Here is a 25,171-nt window from a genome sequence, read left to right as displayed (position 1 = left end):
TCAGACAGTCATTTCTATAAATAATAAATAATAGATTTAAGCTATGATGTTGATAATTACCATTTTTATCTTGTCAGTAACCATTAAAACATTTATTGATTAGTTAGTTTCACATTGAATTGGTGAACAATGAACTGTGAATGACTCCTACATACCAAGAGACTATCTTTTTAACTGTGTTGATTGTGTGTTAACAACAATAGGTCTTTTCAACAATTAACAGCTTTTAAATTACTAGTTCAGTTATTCCATTTCATTCCAAAGCAAAGAAAACTCCACTGTCTATGTTTCAAGTGACAAAAATAAAAGTCATGATGAATTAACCACCATAAAGGCCCTACGTGACATAACAGTTAATATACATTCAATTCATTCATTGTGAAAAGACAGTAGAGTACATAACCATCGATACCCCTCCACTGTCTGTGGTTTTGCTGTGTTCACTTACAGATGTAATAAACTTTCAACATTGATGGCTGATTTTTAGTCATTTTAAACTCATTTGTTTGTGAACACCCCAGGCCCGAGTAAATAAATAGATATAACAGAAGAAAAAAATACATATTTTTTACAAGAATGTCTATTTTACTGTCGAGAAGTGATACATATTGTGGATGACTCACAATAGAAAAGGGGTTCGGAAAACAGCAGTAATAGAAATGACAATACAAGCAAGTAGTAGAATACACTGGGAACTCTGTTCTTTATATGCACGTGCATTCCAACTTGTAACTGAAACTTACATCACACAAGAAATTTTGATTTGATCGTCTGCCTTACCGTCGGGCTGCATGCTGATTGGTTGATTATGTATGACGTATGACTATATAATGAGTTCATCAGAAACGGCAACAATGTTAACAATAACAACGTATAACACAAAATATGAATCAATAAATGTAATTCACGACACATATAGTGGCACATGGTGTGGTTGGATGTCATAGTTTTTGGTTAATTATCATTTAAATAAGATGTCAGATATTAGACTAGTGCAAGTTACTGTCTTATCACTTCTGTGACTGACATCCACTCCAAGAAATAGATGTTATTTGCATAAACTTTGGGTTCTGGAGAGTAGACATTTCCACCATACCTCATCTGATTTAGCAGACATACATATTTATTAGATGCACACTGAATATTCATGATTCCTAAGTGCTTATTACCTTTAGACAGAGAGTCATGAATATTCAGTGTGCATCTAATAAATATGTATGCCTGCTAAGTCCCATGATGCAATGGTGGACCAGTACAAGAAGTTATGACTCTCCAGAACTATTATAGAACTGTAATGGGAGTCATTAATATTGTTGACTCAATATCAAAATGGCTAATATGATAACCCAGTACTGTTGCTTAAATACAACTATTGAACAAAATCGTGAAATGACAGAACCCGGGAACTTTACTTTCTATTGCATGTATTTCTTTTCTAAACAGTGTTTCCTGGGCCAGAGATATGGATACAGACCCCTTCCGTCTGAAATTGAAGAGAAAGAATTTGAGATTTTAAGGCAGTGTGCAGAGGAAGCCAAACTTGATGATAGTCATCTAGTCGAGTGGTATAAGGTAGACAACAATGCAATCCCACCACGCTATGTCCTGCAACCAATCACAACCAAGTTTGAACATTATCATGATGTCGATCCAGCCAATCAAGACCTTCGAGAGAAAGAGTGTAGTCAGTGGCTGGAGATATTCGAAACACTCACAAGTTTTCTCCGGAAAACTGCAGAGAGAGCCTTCCAAGATAAATTAATTACTGAAGAAATTAAACACAAGTATTTTATGTCAGGTAAATAGACTTTCTAGAATTCTACAAAAAAAAAGAGGTTGGGTATAAAATTTTGCCGTAGCTCTCTTGCTAGCTCTCTTGCTCTGGTTGATTGTATCAAGTTATTAAGTCTTTCTGTATTCCAATAACGGAACATAACTCCGTTTATCCCTAGAGGAGGGTTACACAAATACATAAGAACGAATAAAGGAGGTCATGTGAGCCAAAAGCATAAAACAGCTGAGAAATAAATATATATAAAGACTACAATGCAAAACAAAAAGAAAATCAAATACTGTCCCTGATCCTGAAACAATCTATTATGAATTTTGCAGTCGTCACTACAATAGTTTTATCTATACTTGACATTATTACGATGAACTTAGTCTCGTCATCCTTATCCATAAAATCAGAGTAAATAGTGGATACCGTTTGAAAGAACTTGAACTCTGTCTTTGTTGATTGTACCTAGAACACTTGAATAAAAAAATTAGCTTCAGACTCCACTTCATTGGCGTCATACATACAGCATATTCTGTCTTCTACTGGTACATTTATACATCTACTCATTTTGGTCATTAACTTATGACAGGAGCATCTAAACGTAAAAATGTTGGAGTTGAGAACTTTTCAAAATGGCGACATATGGTTCGAAATGTTGGGGTTAAATGTTATATACGTCCTAAGTTGATTTCGTTGTGTTGGATTTCTACCATTATTATCACATTTTAAGGCATTGATTTCATTTCTATTACAAAAATAATTATTTTTATTACTTTTCCTGTAGTGACTGAGGCTGAGATCAGAGCTGGAGCTGACATTGATGAAGTGAACCAGCACTGTGTGTGTTTTATCAGAACTCTAAATGACATCAAGGAAGCAGATCCAGCAGCCAAGATGTACAGAGACTCAGAGGCAAATGGAAAACCCAAAGATGAAGAGTGGACATTGTTGGAAAAAGTGAGGAATCAGTTCGTTCCGGAACATTTCAGCATCACTAATATCCATTCCTATGATTTGGAATGGATGAAAGGAGGCATTGATCCAACAGAACCGGAACACAAGAGATATTTAGAAAAGTTCTGTGTACACTTTATAACGGACATCAAGAGAAAGGTTCAAGAAGCTGCGTCAGCTAAATCAAAATGGAAAAATGTCTACAACAGTCCATTATTTGTTGAAATTGCTCATCATACTAATTTCTGTCTCAGCAAATGTAACAGTTTCCGTGGCAGGGAGGATATTCTGAATGAAATCAGTCAGTATATAGTGACAAACAACAGTAAACTTGGACATAAACCTGCCGTTGTATTCGGTGTATCGGGTAGTGGCAAAACATCAATCATGGCAGTCTTGACAAGGAATGCACACAAGAATCTAGGCGATAACTGCGTGTCTGTTCTACGGTTCCTTGGAACCTCATCAGAAAGCTCTTCAATTTTACATGTACTTCGCAGTGTTTGTCAACAAATATGCAATGCGTATAATATATCGCCACCATCGGGAAGCATTTGGGAAAATTACAACGACCTCGTAGCATGGATTCCGTCCCTCCTTCAGCAAGTATCAGAGGATAAAAATGGTCGTCCTCTGCTTATTATGTTAGATTCACTAGATCAGTTGTCTGAGAGTCATTCACCGTATGCTTGTAACTGGCTACCAAAGTCATGTCCACCCAATGTCAGTATCATTGTCTCAACTCTTCCCAATGAACACAATATCCTGGATAACTTACTACAGAGTATGCCGGATGAAAACAACTACTTCCAGGTCAGACCGCTACAAGAAGGAGCTGGGAATGAAATCTTTCAAATTTGGATGACTGAGATAAATAGGCAAATAACATCAGGACAGGATAAAGTCTTCAAAGATGGTAAGAAAAAAATTCTTTCCTTCTGTCTCATTGATAGTGACGAGGTGGTGTAGCTCCTGTGTGGCAAACATGCAAATCTTATCTCTTTGGTTTTATTTATGGGCCTATATTGATGGTCTTAATAATCGCTAATAAAAATGATAAATGATTTATATTGTACAGGGTTCCTATAATAATTTTCCATACCCCAAGAATGCTTTTTTCATTTTTATAATGTATTATGCTTTGTACTTCTACAGCCTTCTCTCGGTGCCGACAACCACTGTTCCTCAAGTTAGTCTTTGACCAAGCACGATACTGGAAATCTTATACACCAATCAATGACCTCAATTTGGGAGACTCCGTCAGGAGTGCTATTGGTTTGTTATATGGACGACTTGAGAAAAAACATGGTCAGATCTTGGTGTCACATGCACTGGGATACATCACAGCCGCAAGGTAAGATGAAATCAAATGAATTCCTGACTTTTAAAGACAAAGTCATAAAACTATCATTGATTCAGAAATCCAAAGAATATTTCAATAGCTGTGCCAGATTTGTACAATATCTGTGTTATACTTGAATGAAGAGATATACCTTTGAACCCTTTAAAGGCCCATAACTCAATCCCTTGAGTTCTTGCATTAATGTTATCTTTGCCAAACATGCTTATAAATTGATGCTGAAAATTGACGAAAGTGGTCACATGGGCAACAGAAGTAAAAAATATTTTGCAATACTACGGTTTTGGTATAGTTTGGGTGTCACAGGGAGTGGGAGACACTATTTCTTTCGTAACGGAGTTCAGTCAGCGCGTATCCGATATTTATAAGCAAAATTGGTTTTCTGATGTTTGCTCCAAGGAGTCTTTAAATACATACTGTAATTTCAAGAGCATATTAGAACCAGAAAAATATTTGTTGCAGCTTTCAGATGTAAGATACAGACATGCATTAGCGAGGATTCGATGTGGGAGTCATAAGTTACGTATACAGGAAGGTCGTCACAGCGGCTTAGATGTTACTGAGAGAATATGTGAAGTATGTTCAGAGGGTATAGAAGATGAATTTCATTTTCTATTAGTATGCCCTTTGTATCAAACAGTGAGGGAAGTTTTACTACCTCAGTATTACTGGATATTTCCTACACGTCAAAAGTTTTTCAATTTAATGAATGTGCAGTCTGTAATATTACTAAGAAACCTTGGTAAATTTATATACAAAGCAATGTACTTAAGAGAGGAATTCTATTCCAGCTAATGTCATTATACTCTTTCTGCTTGATGTATTATATTATTTTTTGGTCACGTAGGCCTGTGGCCTGTAGTGATAATAAACATATTATTATTATCATTAATGTTATCTTATCAGCTAAGCCATAAGGAGTCGATATGACCCTACTTTTATACAGGACCAACTTTTTCCACAGCTTTATCAGACAACTGTTTTTCCTTATGCAAATTTTAATCCCAGCCTGACACAGGCCTCCTAGGATTTGCTTTTTATGGTAACTCAATCTACATAGTTACACGCTAAAAATATGGCGTCATCCATTTAGGGGGTTGGAAAATATTATATAGAAGCTGATCATGATAATGCAGTGTGTTGATCGCTGTTTCAAAGATGGACTTAGAAAAATAAAAAAAAGTTTGAGTTTAATAGTATTCCAGAAATGGGAGTCATTATGTTGTTGACTCAATATCAAGATTGATGATATGAATAAACCAGTACTGTTTGCTAAAACTTCAACAATTGTATGTTTTCATAGGAACGGATTAACAGAGGCAGAGTTAGAGGATGTACTAAGCATAGATGATGAAGTGTTAGATGATGTATATCAGTACTGGTCACCACCCAACCCTGATGTTGTACGTATTCCACCGTTACTTTGGGCAAGACTCAAGTATGATTTACAGGAATACCTGGTTAACAGACATGCCAGTGGTAAAACTGTAATGGCGCTCTACCATAGGTGAGTTTAAATACATTAACTGGCAGGCCTGTGGTAAAATGCCACTCAACTATAGACGAGTTACAGGAATATCCATGTCAGTGCTAAAAACTGTTATCATGGCACTCTGCTTTAGGTGAGTGATGTGGATATCTAGTGAACAGACATGCATGCCAGGGTTAAATGGCACTCTACAATAGGAAAGAATGTAGTTGACCAGGCACCCGTACATGAAAAAGAAATCTGTCTTTCTGTCTGTCTGTCTGTCTGTCTGCCTGTCTGTCTGCCTGTCTGTATGTCTATCTGTCTGTCTGTTTGCCTGTCTGTCTGTCTGTCTGCCTGTCTGCCTGTCTGTTTGCCTTTCTGTCTGCCTGTCTCTGTCTGTCTGTCTGTCTGTCTGTCTGTCTGTCTGTCTGTCTGTCTGTCTGTCTGTCCAGCTGTCCAGCCACCTGTACAATAAACGTAAAGTAATGGTGTACATGCATATCCATCTATCTATGTCTCCATTCATCCAAAGTCATATCGCCTGGGACCACGTTCATTTCAAGACATTAGGCCACCAAGCTACTACATGTACATCCCTCGGTCTGTCTATCCCACTATCTGTCTCTCCATCTCTCTGTCTGTCAAATAATTTCTCTGTGATTAACTAAATCTGTAGGTTAGTGGAAAGGGAGGTTTGAAATTACCAGATAGATACACCCTTTAATACCAGTAGTTGTACAAAACTGAGTGTAAACTACAGATCATAGATAGGAAATCTTGCATAAAATTGAAGGAGATCTTGAAATATATAGTAAGTGTAATATTATTAATTGTTTTCATTTTGACCTCCGACCCATTTTCTGGCCATCAGATGTTTGCACTGTGATTTGATTTTCCTTTTCATTTACTGACACTTAGTTTGATTTTTCTGTCTACAGACAATTTATAGAGACAGCTAAAGACAGATATTTACAAGGAGACTCCAAGGCAGCCAGACATCAAGTACTTGCAGAGTTCTTCCTAGGTAAATGGAGTAAGGGAACAATTAAGGTAAAACATTCAACATACCTTGATATTGTTTGATTGATTGATTGATTGATTGACTGATTGATTGATCGATCGATCGGTCAGCCGGTCAGCCGGTCGGTCGGTGGATGGTTGGATGGATGGATGGATGGATGGATGGATGGATGGATGGACTGATGGATGGGTCAGTAGATGGGTATGGGTGAATGGATGAATTTATTTATTGAATGATTAATTGATTAGATTGTATGATTGGTCGATTGACTGACATTATCAGTTTATATTTTTATACCTACCTTTCTTAAGAGTCTCAATTAAGTATTCATTTGAATGAACTCTTGATTACAATGTACTTCTCTATACAATTTGTTTTTAATTTAATTCACAAGTATCAACACATTCTGAAATAAAATGTTGTTTTTTTTATTGGCAGACAATCCATTTATCACAGAGACAAGAAACTCATCATGCAGATCGTAAAGTGTCCCATCAACCAATCAAATACAGAAGTGTGTATAATATGAGAAAACTAGAGGAATTACCATATCATTTGTTGTACGCTGACAATGATCAACAACTCATTGAGGTAATAAACTCCATTAATAGCAATTTGTGATGTGATCGTATTGAACAGTGCCATCTATCATAGGGTGGACAAGAATGAGTTTGCAGTCAAATTCAAATGTATTATGTTGTGTGTATCGGTTAAAGTTCTACACTTGGCATGGCATGCAAACATTTACAGGCAGTACTTGTTACAAACAGGGAAAGTAAATACATGAATTGAATTAGTAAGACAGCCTGTTGGAAGTATAATGAGATTTGTATATACATTTCATGGTTTGATATGAACAGTTTTATGGTCTTTTTATGTGTACATGAAATGCCATGGAAACATGAAATTGTTTGAGAACATAAGCTATCAATGTAAAGTGGCCTATTTGTAACAAGTCCCACTTGTAAATGCTTGCCTGTCACTGGTTGTACAGATCTGACTAGTCAAACGACTGAATAATGACACTTTGGAGACTCACAAAACTGATACAAGTAATTTAGTTTAAGTTGAGTTTGGTTTATTTCAGTAAAACAACAAGATCGACAAAACAGATATACAAATAAAAACTGGTACAATTAACTTGTGGAATTACTCGGATAACCCACAAAGTCAAAGCCTCGTACTTTCGTAGTATATATCATTGTTCTAAAGACATAGCAGGTATAGATTGTAAATGCCTATAGCCATACATTTAGTTATTTTTAATTTGAGTTTGATCCATTTTCACTTACCTGATAAATAAGATTGTTCTAAATAGCTATGTAACTGAATATAAGTCGTAAAAGTTTATATTTACACAGATGTATTAGAAATATTTACAATACTTATATAACTGTAAAGTTGTGTAGTCCAATTAAAACAGTATGAAGACATTGGATACATTTTTTTATTTCATCAGTTCATGGTAAGTTTAATTGTCACACACACAATGATAAATGAAATGTCTTTGTTGTTACTTTGCATCTCAGCATGGAATTGGAAATTTTGATTTCCTGGATGCTGTTATCCGAGGACTGTCAGTGCAGGATCTCCTTGAAGATTTGAATCTTGTGTTCAATGAGAGACAAGGTACAGAACTTGGTGAAGAGGTCAGCCTTATTAGTGGTGCAATCAGGTGAGAACTAAAGATTATATACCGTATTTGGTTCCAGTTTGATAGCGTACGTAATCATAGGGAGGGATTGTATTCATGAAGTTGTACTAGTTGTCGCGTACATGTCTTACACACTACATGTATAGGACATTGCAATTTTAAAATAAGGATTTATAAAACCTGAGCCACCACCTCCCAGCTCATTAAGATTATTTACAATCTGTAAAGTCTATTTGCAGTGGTGTTGATAAAAGGATAATTTATATTGTTATAGCAGCTTATAGGAGATAAACTTCGTAATGGCTGATATCGGATTCACCATAGATCCTACCTGTAGGGTCTAACACTTACAAGTTACAGTCTATGGATTCACTGAGGACTATCATGAACTCCTACGCTTTAGGCTATATATGGATGCTGAACATTAAATTATTTGAAGAAATGGAAAGAGATATCACATTTCATGGTCAAATGCACTCAAATGAAAATATGAAACTGAAGATATCACAATGTACTGTTAAAAACTAATACATTGTAAATGTAAAACATAGGAATGAATGAATGAATGCAAGATTGCTGAAAAGCAGTGGCAGTCAGTATATCATTTTTACAACTTAACTGTGGTGTTATGTGTGACCTTATTATCATATTTGTAGATAGTTGAAAGTGAGTGTTTCTTGAGATAAGAAAGTCTACTTCTTGTGTAAATTCAAGTATCCTGTAAATGAGATTTATGAGACTGGCACAGATGAATACAAATCACAGTCTTGTTATTAAGTATTTCAAAACATACAACATTTATCAATGTCCATGTATTTTTTTTTTAAACAGACTTGCAAGACCTACCCTAGAATATGTAGGAGGTGTCAACTATCAATGTGTAAGTTTGGAAATTCTAGGGCGCCTTCTTCAGTTTACAGACAAGTATCCAAGGTGTATTGGGAGACTTGTCAGGGGAGCCGAGGATTGGTGCGACCGACATCGCCACTCTCTTCTTGTACCACAGCGGGGCTGTTTCCCTGCACCAGGAGGTCCTCTCAGAACAACATTAATTGGACATCAAGGTAATTATACTGTGACTGACATAACCACTGTGTTTTTGTTCCACAGTGGGCTTGTTTTTGGAAGTCCTTTCAGACCGATACTGATTGGACAATGGGGTAGGATGTGAGGACAGCAAAGTGTTATAACACCAAAATATGTACTTTCAAGCACATCTACATTTCTATTCTCACCATAAATTTGAAGGCATTCGTTATACAAAAATACATAAAATGCATACATTGTCACATGCCATGCCTGGCTATGAAAACAACTATTTTCACTCCATTGCATTGTACAAATCAATTGTTTTCAGACAATCATGTATTTATTAGCTTTGTAATTTGTTTTACTAGCATTTGTATTTGTTATTCTAACCTTGTGCAATCATTCAGGTGTCAAATATGTCAAATAAATTACTGATCTGGTGAAACTTATATTCAAAAAAAAATTGTAAAAAGTTTTCATGAGAAATAGGCCATTGCCACTATGACCAGTAATGTTTACATAAACTGAATAAAAAAAATGGGCGAAATGTCCATGCATAGAGTCCACTCCCGTAAGCGCCTTGGTAACCATAGATGTTAGTGTCAGTTTGTATGTACTTGTAGTGAGTAATATGTCATCACATACAATAACAAATCCGTTTACACATCCCCTGTGGCTCTTTAGGCTGTCTGTTTTACAAACCAGTTTAGTCAATACAGTAACCCTAAATAAACATCATAACTATTCAGTAAGCTGTGAGCCAGTATGTAAATTGTGGACTACCTTTTGTCTGTATTTGACAATAACCAGCATGTAAGTGTTGTGCAATAAATGAGAGTGTCTGGTTAGTGCTAAATACCATGGTAGCTGTTACTAGGGGTTATTATAGCATGTAGGAAATCATTTTCAAACTCAACATAAATTTTTCAGACATGTGGATGTCATATGTTCTTTTGAAATGTGATTAAAATGTGAAAATATTTCATATTATTGCAAAAAGCTAAAAAAGATGTTGGAAATGTTTTTAAACAATGCCCTTAGTGTTCAATGCTGCTCATTGTTGTAATACAACATGTTAAATTTCAGACATGCTAGGAAATTATGTTGACCACAAATAATACCAATGATATAATTTTGGCATGATATTCAGTAATTGAGTTTGTTACACATATTTTAATCAGAAGAATAGTTGTTTGCCTTTATGGATAAAAATACAAAACAAAAGTGGCAATAATTACTACCACATTCACAACTGACTTTTTGTTGTTTGATTTTTTTTTCCTCAGATGATATTCTTGACATGACAGTAAACGAAGCAAAGATGTTATTGGTGACAGCATCTAGAGATTTCACTGTGAGAGTTTGGAACCTAGAAACTGATGAAGTTATACACACACTGCAGGCCCATTCTGGTAAATTTAATCTAGATATATGTGTCATTACACTACAGGCCCGTTCTGGTAAATGTATAAGTCTAGATATAGTATCATTACACTGCAGGCCTGCGCGCCGTTCTGGTAAATGTATACAGTCTAGATAGAGTCAGCTGTTATCAAACAACACTTTAATGTTATATTTGTACCAAGTAAAGTTAGTACATTGTATTCTGTATATAACATTGACATCATTTTCTTTGAAGCTAGCCCAAAGACTTGGCTATAATCTTGCTTGATAATGTCGTTCACACAAACCAGTATGTCAAGTCAAATAGCCAAGTCTGTTGGCTACTGTGAAGCAAACAAAGCAAGAAAAAATGATTATCAATAAGGCAAATTCTTATCTATATGTATTATCATGTACTGCACACATGGTGTAGCTGGGCTGGGCTGGGCTGAGCTGGGCTGGGCTGGGCTGGGCTGTGCTGCGTTGTGTTGGGTTGTGTTGTATGATAAAAATATGTAATGATAAACTGTGGTGTGTGGCGCAATACAATGTATCTGTCCTGAGAAAAGTGTGTACTTAAAATGTTGATAATATAAAGAAAATGTACTAGTTAATGACTATTTATTAAGTCACATGATTTATGATAGGATCTGGTAATATGTCCACCATGCTGTACACTATCTTTATCACTGTAAAATATCACATTGCATAATTATTCTTGAATTATTAAAATGTTCCCAGTGCTGTATAGCTGCACCGTTATCACTTAAGAGATCACTTTTTAGTAATGTCCATAATAGTTATCTAGTTAGATAATGTATCATACATCATGCACATCAAGTAACTAGTTTATAATTTATGCATCAGCTGAAATTTTCACATTCTTTTTGCAATTACTTTGTAAGGAGGGGTCTTTCCCATAATACAGTGCAGTTATTGGTTTGAATATGCCAAAACTACTGCATTGTGGGAACAGAATGCCTGCATGAGATCATAGTAATTGCTTGTCGTTCATGTCTTTGCATTGGTTAGATATATTATACATTGCACAGAATCTGTTTGCTCTCTCACAGTCCCTCCTAATATGTTTGCATGACAAATATCATAAAGGATAATTGTTTGATATGCAGTAAATATTTTTTTTTTAAAAGATTGAGAAATTATGATAAGAAAATGTGTAAATGAACATTACTACACAATCTGGAAATATGCACAGTGTTGTGTAGACTCTCTCACAGTCCTCGGAGCTTCGCTTTACTAAAATTGATGCTAAATTAATTATTTTGTATGTACTGATACCATCTACATAACGGACTCCATGATCGTACTCGAACAACCTTATACTATGCACCCTCATCGACCACATAGAGATATCTGTTCGTTGACGTGCGACTGCGACACTCCGTGTTTTCGCAAGGCCCGGGCGAAAACACGGAGTGTCGCAGTCACACGTCAGCGAATGGTTATCTCCAGCACAGTACAAGGATATTCGAGTACGGATATATAGCTGGCATCGGTACATACAAAATAATTCGTTTAGCTTTCATTTTAGTAAAGCGAAGCTCCGAGGACTGTGAGAGAGTCAAGTGTTGTGTTGTGTTTTGGTTTTTTTACTTGGTCCAACTCCAAGATATTGTTCAATAAATCACATCATACATGAAGAGAATCTGTGTTAGATTGCCGATACTTAATTCTGTGTTTCCCATCATAACATCTTAAAAATGATGGATGGGGTCAGTCAGTCAGTTAAAAATAAAAAGAAGTGGAAAAAAAAGTAAATGTATCTGTACACGTTGGTGATACTTTCAATTCATAATCAAACTTTAACATTCTGAATGACTTAGAAATGACAAATAAAGTCAGAAGGAAACTTTGAACCATTTGTTTTATGGGTTTTTTTTATTAAAGTTCCAAAATCTCAGAAATAAAAATTAATGATAATTTTCACTCAGATACATGTTCATGGGGTTGCCATCGTACAGTCGGTGACAGGGTTGGCATTATACAGTCAATGACGTTGTGATTTTCTTTTTGCCAATCCTGTCATAGAGGGTGACAATTTGTTGATTATTTCACCAAATTAAAGAAACATAGGGCGGAGAAACATAGACTTAACTACAGCTGCTCTTACACAAGTTGTGGAGGGGGGGGGGGGGAGGGGGGGTTCAGATGATTAATGAATGATTACATATACCCAGTAACATTGTTAGCCCTTAACTGTGAGGGAGCACTTTTTAGCCCATATTATCATATAATCCACCATGCTAATGTAAAGTTCTCTGCTTTCTCCATTCCATGCTTGTCATTTTGTAATCATTGCAGGTAGTGGAGACATAGGTAAGAATATCACATTACTCTATATACAGTCATGCATGTAATTATCACCCCCACCATTATTTGCTGGTTTCAGGAAGTGTTGTTATCAGACATTGTTCACTAACTTAGAAGTGTGTTAACACGTAGTTTGGTGTCAGTTTAAAAATGGATCCTGAATGCATTCTGACACTCATGGAGTTTTATGTGTATACTAACTATTCAGCTGAAGAGACAAGAGGCAAGGCAAAGCATTATAGTTTGAAATTGGACATTTTCTATAAACTAATATGCTAAATGTGTGACGGTGTATGGTGCCTTTTTAAGAGGTTATGTATATGTGGTGTGTTATTTTAGGGTTCAAAAATTGCATGAACTAATAAGTATGTTAATTTCTAACTAATTCCATTGTAGTTTCTACATTTCTAAACCATGTTAACTGTTTTGCATGACTTTGTACACAAAGGCTATCAATTGACACCGTGTACTTGCTGATCAAAACAGTTTGGTGTGTATAAAATCTATTTGGATGAGTATGCACTGTTTATTTGTCCATCAATGCCACACCTAGACTGTAAGATAATATGTCCTGTCAGTGTCACTCTGCCCTCACCCCTCACCAGCCTCCTTTAGCTCTCCCAACTGTGAGGGGTTGATGATGTGCGACGGCATCATGGCGTACCTTACAGACCTTGCCTCACCAAGCTGATAAACAATGATATTGTTTTGTGACATAAATTTCAAACTAGGCTAATGTTTATAGTTTGTTCTCAAGAAATGAGTGATTCCTCTGTTTTTGCATACATGATGAAACACCAGTATATTAAAAGTTTACCTGATAAATTATTTTGTTTTGGTGATTAAAAGAAAGAAAAATTTGTCATTTATACACAAAATCCATAGACCTATAGAATCTGATACAACTCATGAAATAATACCGATGCGTTTGTTTGGTCATGGCAATCAGGAATAAGACAAGGTTCATGCAAAGACATACAATGTAATTAGTGTAGGTAACTTGTCAAAGTATAAAAAAAAAAATTTCAAATGTTTTAAAAAATTAAAATTAAAAAAAAAAGTATGGAAGTATAAAAATATAGGATCCTAGATCTCGCAACGCTGTTTACTGATTAAAACAATACATGTCATAACTATTGTGTGTGACTATTACAACTTCCTGTCAGATTATCTTGTTATCTTTACCTAATTTGTCTTTGCATGAAGTCTGCTCTTAGCTCACTTCATTCAATCAAATGCATCGGTGTTTTTGCACCAGTTGTAAGTATTGCCTCTTTCAAATCAGAACAGTGATTCCTTTGTGAATTAACCAATGCTAAAAATACTAACAATATTTAATAAGAAGGTAGGTCAATGCTTCTGTCATGATATCTTAAACTTTACAGCAATTCTCCAAACTTGGAATTAAGATGCATTTTCTCCTATATGAAAGTTGTCTGCTTTCTCTGACCTTAAAGGGCTTATCGTGTATGCTAGTTTTTAAAGTTTTTTTCCAAAACTAGAAAAGTGATGCTATCCATAATTGTACTATATTGATGCACGGTGAAAAAGCAGAGCAGGCAAAGTCAACAAAGTATTATGCTTTTGAACAAAGTATGTATTAAGTTTTTACACTTTTATACTTTCCATTGAGAATACAATGTATCATTACTGTGGATAGACACCACCAACATCAGATAAGAACCTGGAGATCTTAAATTTTCACAAACTTTGAATCACTGAATTCGTATAATCTGTACTGCTATTTCAGATGCTGTGTACTGTGTGGCAGTCACAGATAATGGTAAATGGTTGGTATCAGGAGCAGCTGACGACAAGTTAATTGTGTGGAGTCTGAGAACTGGTGAAATAATCCATAGATTGCCTGAAAGTCATAGCTATTACTATCTACATGCACCCTTAGCAACGGCTCACGATAGTTGTATGTCAGTGTCTGTAGATGGCATCAATATAAGTGTAAGTTATTAGTATCTACATACACCCTTAGCAACAACTCATAATAAACCCTTAGCAATGGCTCACGATAGTTGTATATCAGTGTCTGTAGTTTGCATCAATATAAATTAGTGTAACTGAGTTTTTGCCATTTGTACCCCCACTCTCACAACACAACAGTTGTACAGTTGTATGATAAGTTGTATATCACTGAGTGCCTGTAGATGGCATCAATATTAGTGTAAGTTATTTTTATGCTATCTACAACCCCCTCCCCCCCCCCCACACACACACAGCAACAGCACATAACAGTTGCCAATGTATGTTGTTGTCTGTAGATGGCATCAATATCAGTGTACGTTATTGCTAGTTTGTACCCCCACTCTCAAAACAATTCATGTATGAGTTGTCCATGACTGTAGATGGTGTCAATATTGGTGTAATGTATTGATATAAAGTCCCCTCCCCTCCCCTCCCCTCCCCCTCACACCACAGCTAATTACTCCATAACCCCACCCCCCCAAGCAACAACTCACATTGGTATTCTTGTTTTGTTTGAAAACAGGTTCATGACATCATTGACGGCAAGAGAATTCATACACTGAAAGGTCACAAGAACGCTGTGTGTAATCTTCATGTAACACCTGATGACAAGTACATAGTGAGTGCATCAGATGATACCACTGTCAAAGTTTGGCATTTAGCAACTGGAGAACTACTCCATGATATCATGCAACATTTGGATGACATCACCAGTCTGACTGTGTCTGCTAACTATGCAATCAGTGGATCTAGGGACAAATTGGCTGTAAGTTGTTAAATCATCACATTTTACTAAATACCATCAGGATTGTTGTGTATTGTGTGGTTAGAGTGGCCTCCTTGTGACAGGGGGTAACAGATACTGTACAACGTACTACATATGAAGCTTCACTTGTGGAGAATAGAGGTATTATAACTACCCTTTGTTATCATTTAATGACTAATTTGTCATTAGTGTAATTTTTACCATTTTGAAAGCATAATACATGAATATAGTACATTTCAGAACAAATATAGTTTTTGTAATTACCATTATGTATACAATCATGTAAACTTAACTTCAGACCATCAAATCGATTGATTTGCTTAGCTTTTGATTGATTATGAGTTTGATTTTGAATTATCAGATTAGTTGATTAATTGATTGATTGATTGATTGATTGATTGATTGATTGATTGATTGATTGATTGATTGATTGATTGATTGATTGATTGATTGATTGATTGATTGATGCAATGGTTATTATTAAATGGCTGATGTTTTTATTAAATTACAGCTGGTCATTGACGTTGCCACGGGTAACATTATCCACAAACTAGATAATCAGCATCCAGTATCTTCCGTTTGTGTCAGCCCTGATGAGAAATATCTAGCAACTGGTAGTGGTCAACAGTTGATGCTGTGGAAATTGAAAAGTGGTGAACTTCAACATACATGCTCAGGTCGGTACCAACAAAGATTCGATGAAAACATTTATTGTATTTGTGGCAGATGTATTCTGAGAATAACAAAGGAGAGTCATATGTGATCACCTAATATTCAGAAAACAATTTTTTTTTTTTCAGTAAAAACCCACTCTGGGAAATAAACTTTAAGATATTTTTGTAAACTTTGAGTTCTGGAGAGTCTGGACTGAATCAGAATTTGATGATATTAATGATATACAGCCATGAATGTGCTGGTTTGTGTCTTGATTTCATCTCAAACCACAAAAAGAACTGTTCTCTATAGTGGTCTGAGATTTCATTCACACATGCACTCACCTTAGTCTGTGTTATTTTGCCAACAGGCCATGATGGTACCATTGACTGTGTATGTATCTCATACGATAGTAAGTATGTAGTGTCGGGAGCTCGAGATGATATCATGATTGTATGGGATATAGAGACAGGTAATCTGGTCCACTCACTAGAAGGACAACAAGCGATTGTCTCGCATCTAGCATTGGCCAAGTATCTAGTCGTATCAGCATCCCTCAAGTCACAGTATATAAAGCTATGGAACATCACTCCGAAACAAGCCATGGAAAAACGACAAACCTTTCCTGATAAGTCTGGTATCGTAGACGTGACAACAAGTTGTCTGTATGTTGTGTATCGAGGTGATAACGGTTGTGATGTCAAAGTGTGGGATGTAGATGATCGGATTGACAAGTACACACTGGTTGGACACACCTCTGAAGTCACATGTCTGGTCATCACGCACGATGACAAATATTTACTGAGTGGAAGTGAAGACAGATCAGTTATACTATGGCATATCAAGAGTGGCGAAGGTATGCATGTCTTTCCAGAGCAGTCTGCTGCCATCAAGCACCTGAACCTCAACAGAAATGACAGCCACTTCGTCAGTGCCTGTAAAGATGACGTCATCACTCTGTGGAGCATGAGAGAGAAGTCAGTGAAAGCAGTAACGGTGTCTTCCAAACCTGTGACAAGTGTGGCCCTCACCAATTCCAGTGTCATGATCTATGGTACTAGAGATGGTTTAGTGTGTCAATACAACCCTAAGAATAGCAAGACACATACTATGAAAGGTCATAGGTCACCGGTACAGTGTCTGGTGGTGAGTGATGATTCCAAGATGCTGGCTTCATCTGCCATGGATCCATACATCATAATATGGAATGTAGACAAGAGAAAGAAGCTGAAAATGATCAACGTGGTAGGTGTTTTATTTTCAATCTTTATAACATTCAAATCTGTAAATGTTGCAGCTGACTTTTCCTTGCTTTATCTGTCTTGTATGTGTCCTTTTTTTTGCTTTTGTAAATACATTGTAATTACAATTGTTTAAATTGTTTAAATTTTCAAAAAATTAAAAAAAATTTAAAAAATTAAAAAATTAAAAATCTGTAAATGGCACCATAGACATTTTCCCCTCCACTGTCTATGATGGAACTTACCTCCATTGATGAGTTTAAGGAGAGAGAGAGAGAACCTTACATTTATTTGGCTTTAAAAACATAATGACGAGTACATCTAAATATAACAAGTCACATCAATTTGGTCAGAATAATTTTGATTAATGGGGAAACTCCAGCACAACATACTGTAGACTGACAATGTTTGTTGCCTACATATTCCATGTATTGGACACACTATATGAGAAACACCAAATATATCTACAGAGGAAGTACATCACTTTTCAACTGTGAAGAGTAATAAAACTCAGTATATCAGATAAAGTTAAATTGTCCAAGGACAGTAAAGTGTAGTTATTTTAGAACAGTAAATTTACCATTCCAAAGTAACTATATTGTACTGTCCTATTGATTTTTGGAACCATGAACAATATATTGTTCATTAAATTGTTCTAGTTCATGTTAATTATATCGATTACATAATTACATTTATATGAGTAGTTAATTTTGACAAAGTTCTATGGCACTGTAAAGAAACCAATGGAAATTAATTAAAAGATGTCCATCTCTCTGTATTTGCTATGAAATAGTGCTGTGTATTGACAAAGTACACTGCATAAGGAGAAGATGATTTAATTGCCTATTTAATCTGTATTCGGTATAAATCACATTAGTATGACTTGAATATATTATGCATTTAGTGTCCTTTTGTTTCTTTTCTGACAGGGGTCAACTGATGTTGAATTTGACATCAACCATCTAGCCTTTTCAGGAGACAACAGATTCTTATCAAGTGCAGCATCAGATAAGGTATGGTTTAAATAGCTAGATTGTAGAACTCTGGGCTTTGCTAGCTATTTACCTAAATATTATATCATGTTATTTAGGTTGAAATGTTACTTGTTCTTGCTTTATCCAAAGTACAGTGTTTTCAAGTGGAAGGATTGGCTCAGTGTTGTACAGGTGTAATTGCTGACAGGTCATCTTCAACACATTTCCATACACTAATTCTACATGAAATTTTATATACATGTAATAGTATGGTCAGTCAGTCTGTCTGTGTCTTAATTTCTCTCTCTGTCTGTCTGTCTGTCTTTCTGTCTCTCTGTCTGTCTGTCTGTCTGTCTGTCTGTGTCTGACTGTCTGTCTGTCTGTCTGTCTGTCTGAATGTCTGTCTGTCTGTCCGTCTCTTACTGTATATCATGTTTGTAGGACACTGGTGTAATAATATGAAAAGTTCACAAATCTTCTCCATCACTGTCTGTGTTGCATGATTTTTGTCTCAAGTTCAGCAGCCCTCGATCGAAATGTCGAGAAGCAAGAAGTTATGGATAGGTGAAATCTGACTGTCTAATCCTTATACTTTGGTTGCTAAGTAACCAGAGCTTGCATCACTTGTGTACTAATGGTACAGCTGCCACATCAAGAAGATGTGAGATGTTTCCTTGTACATTTGAATTTCTCTATTTGTTCTCCACATTGCATGTTTTGTATCTATTATTTCAGTTTTAGTGGTTGCATGCTCATACATGTATTTCCGAATCAGTAAATATGATTAGATGTATCACTGCTTCTCTATAAAGTCTTTGTAATGTTCGTGTACTATATAGATACTGTAAACTTTAATTCACTTCATTGTGTCTGTCGAATCCTCTTATAAATGTAAAGCACACAGATGTAACTATGTTTTTAAAATCTCTCTCCCCTCAATAAAAGAACTTTATATTAAGTAACAGTCTGTGATCATGTACAGTGCACATCGTATTAGTGAATATATCGTGTGAAAATAGCCAATCCATGACTTGTACTGCTTTGCTATGAATTGGACTTTGACTGCTAGCATGACAAACTATTTCATTCATGATAAAAATATGGGTAGGGGAGTCAGTTATTTCAATTTTTTAAAACGTATCTCATCTTTTTTTGCCTACAGCAAGTCAAACTGTACAGAGTTCAGGATGGTTGCTTAGTTACAACCCAATATGTGTATTCCAATTTAACATCAATGAAAATGAAGTACTACAACGTGATTGGAGGAACTCGTATCGGTCAGTTGGTCATGTTAAGAATTCATTACGTCGAGAATGAGGGTGATGATTACTCTGAAGATGATGTTAGTCAATTTGGTAGTAAAATGTTCCCGTCTACTCAGCGGAGTTCAGCCTGCTGCACTGTACTTTGAAAGCCGATCGTTGTCCTCAAGGCAGTGCAAGATGTACATGTATATGAAATCAGCCAGCTAGACTGTACTTTGAAAGCTGACAAGTGCTCCGAAAGCAGGGTGGATTTACGTGCGGACTGGATGTTTAAATTGCAATACACATATTGAGTTTGTAGTAACAACCCATATCTGGATTCAAAGAAGAATAAAATGTGAAGGAGAGTCATCGTTCTCAAGCTGGTATCATTATATCTGACTTTGACGTAATGCAATATCATAAACACACGCAGACTGTCGTTGCTACATCTACATGCTGCTTGAACTAGTGGACCTACACTTATCTGTATTTGGCTTGCTGCATATTTCTTGGAAGACTATCGCTCTGCAAATATCATGTTGCTATCTGCATTTGGCATATTGCTGCCTGCTTCAAGGACACTGACCATTGCTTTGCAAACATTATCGGCTTGCTACATGTTTCACCAACGAACTTCGCTCTGTAAAGAAAATCAACTATATATGGCTTGCTGCATATCTTTCATTGACTGTGTTTTGAACCAACGCTGTGTACTCGTCATCTGTATCAGGCTTGCTGCTTTGTGTGTTTAATACATGTAGATAACAACCACTCTATAACCTATGATGTCAACTGTATTCAGCTTGCAGCATGTTTCAGTGACAACAATCATTCTGCAATGACACATGTGTGTCATTTGTATTTGGCTTTCTACATGTGTCAAGGAAAAACCATTGCGCTGTATTAATATGTCATGTGTATTTGGCTTGCTGTAAGTTTCAGTGACAGCAGTCACTCTGCAGGGCACATGGCGTGTCAACTTTACTTGGCATTCTGTATGTTTCAAGGACAACCATCACTCTGTGCTGAAAACATCATCTGTACTCGCTTGGCTTGCTGTGAGTTTCATACCCTGTAGCATACTAGTACTGGAACAGTGTCGTCATCTTTTTTTGTGGCTGTTAACATCCTGTAGAGAACAACCACCCACCTTGAAACAATATGGTTGTGTTATTAAACACATTGCTGACAAATCACCATCTAATAACATCAAAATCCCAGCAAGTATTTTTGTACGATAACAGTTTGAGACTTAAAAAAGTTAATAATCTAGAAAGTTAATACATATAATTGAATAATGATTGAGCCCTTTATGTGTTTATTTGGTTCCATTTCTTTCAAGTAAACAAAATTGATTTTCAAAATCGCAAATTTGATTCCAGTGACAAATATGTGATTTATTCATACTGAATGTTTCAATTCTTTGTTACAGCATTACAATGAATGCAATAGAACTCAATTTCCAAGAAACTTACCAAATATCGATAGCTTCAATGGAGAAACTTCAAACCTATCACATTTGAATCCATGTTTCATGCTCAGCATAACAACTTAAATTTGTGATATGTAGGAACCATGGTGTTTTTGGATACAGCTGATCATTAGTTGATAATGACAGCTATGTATAATAATTTATATATATTTATGTCGGATATGAAAGATTTGTATTGAATACAATTACAGCTGAACAGGGTAGGGCGGAGAAAAAAATGACCCTGGTTATTGTACTTATATATAAACGGATATGATAGTATTATATCAAGAGACTTTTTTATGTTAGAGTGCCATATTTTATTACATCTTCATTTCTGATTTCTGACGAGCCACTCAACTTTTGTAAATTGTAAATATTATTTTTTTTAACAAAGAGTGTCTTAACATGTTTTAAGCTGATGCGAGTTGTGTAACAATCTTTACCTATATATTATATGCTTTGTTGACAGGGATAGCACCCTGTCCCACCACCCCCTCCCCCTTTTGGAAGGTGTGGGAACTTTTTGACCAAAGGTCCTTTCAGGTTGTAAGGGTTTTGTCATTCCCCTTTGTACGCAGGATAAACAATATTGTGTATCTTGTATTTCACAACTTCTGGAAGTAATTGTATTTTTGTGGTGAAAAGTGATCGAAGTGAAGTGTAATGAGGGAGATAGGTACTTTTGTTTTTTGATAGTGTGCAAGGACTTGATAGAGCAAATGATTGTAAACTTAGCTAGGAATATGTACTTAGACTGAACGATCAACCGTTGAGGGCAGTCTTCTCATCCTAAAGGGAGGGATGATAAGGGCAGGGCACCCCTGGCAATGTATTTTTAGTCTAGGAATGTAATTTTTTCATACATAGATGGTGTATGATAACACCACAACTTCCAATCAATATTTATTTCTCAGGGAAAGTAACAAGATTACAGTATGTCGTCCATTTCAACACAGAATTCCACATTTCAACATGTATTCATCCATCCAAATATTTCAGGAGTCTGTTTTAACTTGGAGTAAAGCAATATTTTGTATTTGATGCATGTTTTGCATTTCGTCATGTTCATTTTTTTTGTGTGGATGTTTTCAGATTTTCATACATCAGTTGAGTACTTAGTACTGTTTTTAAATATCATCCGACATTTTTTTGTTCAAATGACAACATAGCATCACTATTCGAATGACGACATATTCTAGGCGATTGTTTCCGCAGAAAGATATTTCAGTGTTGTACTTGGACAGCACCCTCTATTGACAGTGACGAGAACAGTTGATCATGAGAACACCGTTTTAGTGTACTGAAGTGGAAATAAGTTGTTGAAAAGCCAATTTTATGGCAGAAAATCTATTTTTACATTGTAAATTGTAGTAATGATATTATCAAGATTGTAAATATTGGTTGATAGATTATTTACATACCAATAATCAATAACTAGACAAATCTGTATGTGGTGATTAAAAACAAGATTTGGACCAATGGGAGTGGTTTCTTTCAACTATCTAGAGACTATAATGGGACTGTATAATATTTTGTAAAATGATTTTTGAAGATTTTGATATAGGAGGGGAATGTACATAATGTAAAATTTGAATGTATTTTTTTTTTGTATTTTACATACTATATGTAAATAGGTAATGGAGACATTTGTAATGATATTTATGATAATAAAGTATAAAACATATCAGAAATACTGACATCCTTGAGTTGGTTGAAGAGTGGTGTGGTTATTTCCTAAATGCCTCACCTCAGTGTATGACAGGCTTCTGTTAAGTTTTGTGGGTTTTTGGTGTTTTTCATATAGTGCTTTCCCACTCTCTGCTCAAAGCACTTTATATTTATTACCCCTGGCAAGGATCTATAGCAGTGAAATGTCCCTTTATACTTCCCCAACTCCCTGGGAGCACGTTATCCATTGCAGCCTTTATAACCACATAAGATTAAAGCATTCACATTGCAACCTCTATCCTACCAGGTCCCAAATATACAGCTGGGTTGACGAAGGCTGAGGTTCAAATCTGGCCGAAGGACTTTTGGCACATTCAGGCACAAATGGCAGCGACTGGGCTCAAACCTGCAACTTACAGATTCCAAGTCAACCACGCTAACCATTCACCCATCATAACTCCACAATCTGGCTAAGCCAGATTTCCCCATGTTTTGTCGCTCTATTATAGAGGTTGCACAATGCAGAATTGGAGTAAATTATTTCTGGGTCCCCTAAGCATAGCATACAGAAATAGAGATCAGAAAAATTACACTTGCCTTGGTTTCCATCACATAGATGTTAGTTTGTGGATGGACGACAATAGTGATTCAGCTGAAATATACTAGGTAAAATATTTACACTGTGAGTTTGGAACTACTATAAGAAGAATGATTTTGGTGCATTATTGGCAATACATGAATAAACATGAAAGATTTGTCAATTGTCACATATTTCAAAATTTTAGGGAAAACATGTCCTCACTACTTCATATCATTTCCATGCTTTACAATTTTACAACATGCATGCCCATATCAGAAAAACATTCAGTATTTCATCAAAAGAACAAAAGAACTTTATTCTGGCAAAAAAATACAGCTCAAAAATTCTGTAGAAACATTACTCAATTTAAACGTTGAACAAAGATGAGCCAAGATTTAAAACATAATTCTTGAAAAGGAAACACCTTGTACGTATAAAAATACAAGGACTTAGTAGATACAACAGTCAGTGACTTGTCAGGTTGACTTGAAATGAACTGTCACATGCCTCTTTTTTTACTTCATGTAGATCTGTGTGCAAGATTGTTCCCTATTTAATGTTACTTGGAGTAATAACGGGATGCAGAGGATCATGGCATACTGTTTGGTGTAACATAAGTCCAAGCACTCCAGCTCTGTTTGTCATTGCAATTCTGACGTTGCGTTCTTGTTCAAATAACTCGTCCACTTTCAGCCACTAACAACAAAGAGGAAAAGCAGAGTATGACCATATTTTGAGAGTCAAAAATTTTAATACCAAAGTCTCATTATAATAACATGTTCTGAATTTATGAGCAAGTAGATTTCAAATTAAGATTCTCTGTACATCATGAAAGCAATCCCATAAAAGACTATGTATCAAACACACACACACACACACACACACAAATTAGCTTGTAACTCAACAAGTCAATATAGAATGAGTCTTCAGTATGTTGTAACGTTTTCCTATTCAGTGGTGTAACGTGATGGTAAAATAATGAATTCCATTCACATCAATATCAAAGGCACAAAATATATCCAGTATTTTAGCTTTATATGTACACATGCTTTTTCAAACATGTGACCAATTTTATCGCATAAAATAGATAGATATAAACACAAATATATCAATTTCGCTGACACCAAATAATAAATATTTAACAATCACTGATAAATCATGCAAGATTTACAGAAAGATAATGAACTTCTATCATTTACATGCTACAACCTTTTTAAGAACTTTATTAGAAAAGTGTACACAAGACACTTTTTAATTTTAGTCATGACTTCACATACATAAATCTTAATCTCAAGTTCAAGGCAATTCCTTACCTCTCTGACTCTCTCAAGGTCAATTTCAGCCCGTCTCAGCTTCTCCCAGCAGTGATGTTTGTTACATTTCTTTTTAGCCACTCTGCATAGTTCTCCTGATTCCTCAAAGACACTGATGACAAGTGGACAACCACACACCTCACTAGCTGATACCTAGCATTGAATGAAATACATCAATAACACAAGGTCTTTACTTAATTCACAAAATGTACATCATGGACAGTCAGAAATCATAACAGGTGATGGTAGTGGTACATAAAAGTTAGGTGGAATGTAGAATGGTTTCAAAGTTGG

The 25,171-nt window shown here is 35.7% G+C and overlaps 2 protein-coding genes across 3 annotated transcripts in view; one reads left to right on the top strand and one right to left on the bottom strand.

Annotated features, from left to right (window-relative positions):
- The window catches only part of LOC144437590 (NACHT domain- and WD repeat-containing protein 1-like), a 28,033-nt gene extending 5,050 nt beyond the window's left edge, over positions 1-22,983 (top strand). For both annotated transcript variants that reach the window (XM_078126562.1, XM_078126569.1), the window contains exons 4-18: positions 1,444-1,798; positions 2,565-3,650; positions 3,890-4,088; positions 5,398-5,601; positions 6,504-6,615; positions 7,025-7,177; positions 8,116-8,261; positions 9,072-9,304; positions 10,556-10,681; positions 14,734-14,939; positions 15,484-15,726; positions 16,238-16,403; positions 16,751-17,625; positions 18,551-18,634; positions 19,758-22,983. In XM_078126562.1, the coding sequence (XP_077982688.1) occupies positions 1,444-1,798; positions 2,565-3,650; positions 3,890-4,088; positions 5,398-5,601; positions 6,504-6,615; positions 7,025-7,177; positions 8,116-8,261; positions 9,072-9,304; positions 10,556-10,681; positions 14,734-14,939; positions 15,484-15,726; positions 16,238-16,403; positions 16,751-17,625; positions 18,551-18,634; positions 19,758-20,006 (4,437 nt within the window). In that variant the 3' untranslated portion in view covers positions 20,007-22,983. The remainder of the gene's footprint in view (positions 1-1,443; positions 1,799-2,564; positions 3,651-3,889; positions 4,089-5,397; positions 5,602-6,503; positions 6,616-7,024; positions 7,178-8,115; positions 8,262-9,071; positions 9,305-10,555; positions 10,682-14,733; positions 14,940-15,483; positions 15,727-16,237; positions 16,404-16,750; positions 17,626-18,550; positions 18,635-19,757) is intronic.
- A 905-nt stretch (positions 22,984-23,888) lies between these two features.
- Positions 23,889-25,171, bottom strand: part of LOC144442141 (uncharacterized) — a 29,579-nt gene continuing 28,296 nt past the window's right edge. Inside the window, exons 28-29 of the mRNA XM_078131412.1 lie at positions 24,878-25,030; positions 23,889-24,260 (exon numbers count right to left, since the gene is read on the bottom strand). Of these exons, the coding sequence (XP_077987538.1) occupies positions 24,114-24,260; positions 24,878-25,030 (300 nt within the window). The 3' untranslated portion in view covers positions 23,889-24,113. The remainder of the gene's footprint in view (positions 24,261-24,877; positions 25,031-25,171) is intronic.

Source organism: Glandiceps talaboti, chromosome 1, assembly GCF_964340395.1.
Source record: "Glandiceps talaboti chromosome 1, keGlaTala1.1, whole genome shotgun sequence".
NCBI classification, from domain to species: Eukaryota; Metazoa; Hemichordata; class Enteropneusta; family Spengelidae; genus Glandiceps; species Glandiceps talaboti.
The sequence above is the reverse complement of the archived record's forward strand: the minus strand, read 5'-3'. Positions and strand labels throughout refer to the sequence as shown.